The following is a 5,617-nucleotide window of genomic DNA, read 5'->3' on the forward strand; positions in this document are numbered from 1 at the left end:
AGAGAGAGAGACCGCGCTGGTGGCCAGTTTCGGGGCAACACGCGGTGACGACGGGCGACCACATGCTTGACACATCCACCCAGGCCCCCTCGTTATTGAATGACGCAGAGAAAAATAACCTCCCAATTTAGAGCAAGACGAACACCCACACCGCTATTTTAATCAAATCCCGTCTGAGTAGGGAAAACAAGCAGCTTAGTGTAATGTAACGTTAGCTCTGTGATGTAACGCTAATGTAATCAAACGACGTCCCAACATCAATGCGGGAGCTATAAAATGCGTGCGCACCGATAGGGAAAAAAGGGGATCAAGCCCGCGTAATGTTGGCATCAAAGTGTGAGCTGACACACAGCGTTAGCGAACAGACAGACTCGTTGAAATGATATTAAAGCCCTTTTCGTACAATGAGTAAGAGGACAGCAGGAGACGGCTGAATATTTGTACAATTTCTCCCATGGACGAGCTACAGTTAGCTAGCTATAAACGGGTTGCTGTCAAGACGGCTTTAAAACATTAGCTAAACCTTTGCCCTGGTGCTCTCCGTAACAAGTAAGGTCAAAATGTTGATTTCCTTTAATTTCCTCGGTGAAGAATGAATGACTCAGCTTGGAAGTGCCACAGTTAAAGGGGGAGGTGGCCATTTTTGAGTGACTGTGTTAGCTAGCTTACTGGTAGTAGGCTCCGGTGTCACACTTTGGCTTCATACCTAGCTAACGTTAAGTTAGCTAACTGAGGATGGACGATGGTGACGGGAGGAAACTGCCTCTGCGAAACAACATGTGTCTGCATTTAGTTGTGTAGCTCACATGTCAAGAATGAATTGAGGGAATGAAGCCGAGCATGTGGCCTGGCGATTCGCATTTCCCTGTGCTGCCGAGGACCGACGCGACACCTCAGACATTGAAATGACACAAACCTTGGGATGGTACGGAGGTCCCCGGTTCCTTTGGTCTCATCCTGCCGGGAGAACCACACCTCCAACAGCTTCTCGGTCCCCTCGAAGAAATGTGCACCGTTATCTTCCATCATGAGACAACAGACACCCAACAAAAAATATTAACCGTCGGTTGAAACGTTAACAGCTTAATAAATCCCTCCTCGATCAGTTATAATTTATTGAGGTACAGTCCTTTAAGCAATCCAGGTGTTGATTTTCTTGAGTTACCGTCTTCCCTTTTGCAGAGAATACCGTTAGCGAGTGCTAGCTAATATCGCCGGCCATACTGTGTAAAGCACTGAATGGAGACGGCGCGGCGGCTTTATATGCGAGCCGCCCCACGTCACTCCCGCGTACAGCCAGTCTGGTCGCAGAGCTGTGGTTGTGATCCGCGGTTGGTTCGAGGACCTGTCAGTCACTGTGAAACCAGGGGTTTCCTCACGTGACGTTTTAGCGTTTACAGCCTTCACGTAGCGTGTCATGGCTCTGTACACAAATATTACAATACAGTAGCCTAAATTACAATTCAGAGGAGTGTTATAATAATAGGACAGTACGTGGAGTTTATTTAAGTCCCTATTTGAAAATGTGGAATTATAGATCTATATATCACATAAATATTATATCTTACTCCAGTATGCTTTAAGGCAAATTTCCATGTAAACTAAGTGTGCTTCTCTCACATATATTTCTGTATATCTGTATATTTTATTCCTGCCACATACCACTGCACGACCATAATGCATTCATATATTGTTTGTACTCCATGTTGACATAAACAAATACACAATTTTGATTCTGAATTATACATATAAATAATATTATAACACAGAATAGAAATGTAGGTTATATAATGAGCCAGTTTGGCCATATTATGATTGCATTTTATCAGCATTAAACGGTATAGTACCGGTGTAAGTGGTATTATAGTACTGGTATCATTGTAGGTCTAGTCTATATGTAACTTCATTTAACAAAAAAAATTAGAAAATGACATGGCAAGCATTTGTGTTATCATGCTTTTGGAAACTGCCATTAATAATAAAAAATAAAAATAAATCAATAAATGCGCAAAGGGGGCGGTAGTGTTGTTTATACACATTATCTGACAATAAAAGACAACAGTATTTTTAGATTTTTTAGAGAAATCTTAATCTATATTTTTGTGTAAAGATCTAACGTATTTGTTGTGTTACTATGATAATAATTGGTATGTATGCAATAAAAATGAACGTCATTAACAGTTCAGGGATCATAAAAAAATATTTCTAAATATGTATACAAGTGTTTTCATTGAACGAACAGCCCTGCTTGTGCACCATGAAATCGAAACCACCGATAACTGCATTTCTGAAGAGCGTTTATGAGTACGCAAAGTGCAACAAACCGCAGCGAAAAACGCGGGTTGTAGTTTCCTACATAACCCCTCACGAGCTGGCGTAACCGCGGCGCCTGCTCAGAAGCACTACATTACCCAGCGAGCCCCGCGCGCCAATTAGAAACGTCAACGAGCCAGTGAACATTAAGCGGAGCAGACCAAAATCCCAAACAAGGAAATGGTGGGGGAATAAAACGACCAGATTATTTAATTAATGCATGTAATAATTAATATTTTATTTTATTGTAAATTAAGACGTATTTATGGGTTAAAATGGATTACGACTTCAAAACAAAGCTGGCGGCCGAGAGAGAGAGAGTAGAAGATCTGTTCGAATATGAAGGTTGCAAAGTGGGTCGAGGCACCTACGGGCACGTTTATAAAGCTAAACGCAAAGACGGGTAAGATAACCGTGAACGTTATTGTTTGTACTGACATAAAACTGACTGCGGGATGCATTTTGTGAACACACAGCCCAGTTGTGTGCTGAACGGGGCGTTAGATTTGAACCTCCCCGAAGCGATAACCCGTGTCTCTATGTTTTTGTTTTCATGTAACGCACTCACTCACTCACCAACGGTCCCCCCCCCCCCCCCCCGCTCCCTTCTCTCCTCACCCTCCACCTCCCCAACAACACAGTAAAGCGGGGCTGTGCTAATGTCATTTTTTTTCTTTTTGACAAGTCTTGTCTTTACGTTATGAACGGAGACAGCTCGCTCTCAATGTATTTAAACGCACCGGACGACGTTGGTGTCGTCACTCAGCGCGGTAGTGACATTTCAGCGTCTTTTCGCGGCCAAGCTGTTCCCCCATTTTTAACACTGTGCGCTGCCAAACTTTTTTTTAAACTCACAGTTGAATGCAGTGTGTTTGCCACTGCTCTTTACTCTTCTACTGTCAAGCGTGTGACAGTAATGCAGGTGTGAATACAATGTGTGTAAGATGGACATGTATGCTCTCACATTTCTATTCTACTATGCTAGCAGTGTCAGTATGTGTGGCTAGATTTGGCACATTCCCAGTTCACACTAATGCCTGACAATAGGACTTTATCTCAATAATGAAGTATTTTTATAATTATGAAATGTGCACGATTGATTGAAAGTTAGGTTGATCACTCTGACCTGACAGCTCAGAATGTAAATTGAATGCCAGAAGTGGCCTTACCAGGAGGATAGTGCGTGAGTAGTTGCTTTATTTTCTTTTATGTAACAATCAAGAGGCAGAAATGAAATATAATATTCCTAGGTATGTTGTTATTAGTGTATAATCACCTAAACAAAGGAATCGTGTTTTCGTTACCTTACAATGAGCCATTTTTATCTACAGAGGGAGCGGGTCACCTTCTGTGGAGTCTGTCACTATATCTTATACAGGGGTCCTCTAAATTGTATATCTTTATAAGAAATCCCCCATTCTACATCTTTGTCACTGTTGTCACAAAATTGTTATAATACAATTATTCATTGTTCATATGAAATTGCAGTAATGTAATTTTATAAACATTCTGGAACAATGTTCAAATTTGCCTAGAAACCCTTTTAAATGTTACAGGGATCAGGCATCAGCCAGGTGTGACATGACCAGATGTGACTGAAGAGGTTATGTGTAGTTAGAGCACTGGTATTGGATCAGTACTCAGCCAACAGAGTTTAACTTCTTGTATCGGGAGAGAAAAAGAGAGTTTTGCTACTTGACTCTGTCTCGGGTAAGCCTTTTCTCCACTCCTCATTGACTCACCCAGTTGTAAAGCTGAGTCAAGGCCACAGGCGGTGACTTATCATATTCACCTCTACATCACTGCATAATAGAGCTGTGATGTGAGGTCAAAAGGTCAACACGGGCAGGTCGCTGGCAGTCCCTTCTGCAGCAGTAACACCTGAGAGCTTGGTTAATGCTGTCAGGTAATTACATCCCCAAGGTTATTATAGATTGTGTGCAGGGGATACAGTGTGTGTAGAAGAAATACAGTGAGATGGTTCTGATATTGAGTAAAACGCTGTTGTTGTTGATGTGCTTTTGGGCGATAATCTTGTCATTTTTTACTTCAACTCATTACTGTTTCATGGAGGTGTCATAAAGCCTCTTGGAACTTAAACATGATCCTGCCTGTACATACAATTACACTATTCTAAGAAGAAAGTGAAGTAGATAAGATAATAGACACCATTTTGTAATTTGTAATGCTGTGGTGGTATATCCTTGGATACACAGCTATAAGTGGTATCTGTAGAGTTGCTGCTGTCAGCCTGGATTGTATTCTCCCAGGCTGTAGGCAAGGCCTTGGGGATGAAGGGAATCACACTTATTCCTGGTGAACTTAACCTGCAAGACTTATTTAAGTGAAAACTGAAAGGCAGCAATCCACTTCTATCCTAATTTCCTTGCTGAAAGATCTAAGATTCCACATTTTTTACGTTTGCTGGCTTCACACCCAAAGCTTCAGGGATATGTAACTTTAGCAAGTTCATCCCAGCTGGCCGCAAAAGGAGAAGCATGCTCTTGACAGGGCGTGAAGACGCATTGTCAGTGTTTTAAAGTAGATGGAGTGTCTCCATGCCTACAATCTGGAATTGTGCCTATGTAGGAATACGATAGCTGTGTGGCTCAACCAGTGAAGTATACTTATTTTGTGCACTATGAGTTTTGCACTTTTATCTAAAGTCGTCATCTGAAAAACACCTGTGGGGGTTAGCATACCTTTCTGCAGTGCACAGACTGTAGAGATCAATAATTGCGATGACTCAATAATGTGGCTGGTAAAAACGTTAACTTTTTCATCTACAGCCACTTTGGCCTGTATAGCTTAAGGGTTAATTTCATCTCTCTATATTGGCCAACATTGGCAAGCAAGTGCAATTTGAGTGCAAAGACTGAGTGAACGGTGACTGAACACGTTATGTGTGGCCGCAACATTTTTGATATGTAGAGAAATGCGAGATCTTTACATGTTGAGCAATTCTAAACAAACCGAGTACTGGATAAATGCATTAATACCGTCTACCATCTACGAGTGTTTGGGTCCAAAGTAAACTTTGCTCAGACTTTTGCAGCGCTGCTTGTCTCTGGTGGTTTCTTAAGCATAGGTTTATGGTTCTTGCATTGCATAGCACACACAAAGAGCCAGTCACCAGTGGATGTAATTGCAGGGGCCTATGTGTTGCAGTTGCCCGTCGGGTTCTGTTTGTGTGTGGTCGAGCATCGGCTGTAGATTTTGCGGCGTGTCCATCACTGCTGGATCTATTAGCAGCTGTTCCAGCACGCTGGATCGACATCAGAGGCAGTCAGTGGGAGGGAGAGTT

General features: G+C 42.2%; 2 protein-coding genes across 2 annotated transcripts in view; one reads left to right on the top strand and one right to left on the bottom strand.

Moving 5' to 3' along the window:
• Positions 1-1,228, bottom strand: part of amd1 (adenosylmethionine decarboxylase 1) — a 10,237-nt gene extending 9,009 nt beyond the window's left edge. Inside the window, exon 1 of the mRNA XM_035678649.1 lies at positions 917-1,228. Coding sequence (XP_035534542.1) covers positions 917-1,029 — 113 coding nt within the window. The 5' untranslated portion in view covers positions 1,030-1,228. The remainder of the gene's footprint in view (positions 1-916) is intronic.
• A 1,228-nt stretch (positions 1,229-2,456) lies between these two features.
• cdk19 (cyclin-dependent kinase 19) overlaps positions 2,457-5,617 on the top strand; it is a 53,521-nt gene continuing 50,360 nt past the window's right edge. Inside the window, exon 1 of the mRNA XM_035678481.1 lies at positions 2,457-2,716. Within this exon, the coding sequence (XP_035534374.1) occupies positions 2,589-2,716 (128 nt within the window). The 5' untranslated portion in view covers positions 2,457-2,588. The remainder of the gene's footprint in view (positions 2,717-5,617) is intronic.

Source organism: Morone saxatilis, unplaced genomic scaffold, assembly GCF_004916995.1.
Source record: "Morone saxatilis isolate NCDOM2014 unplaced genomic scaffold, NCSU_SB_2.0 Contig7, whole genome shotgun sequence".
NCBI lineage: Eukaryota > Metazoa > Chordata > Actinopteri > Moronidae > Morone > Morone saxatilis.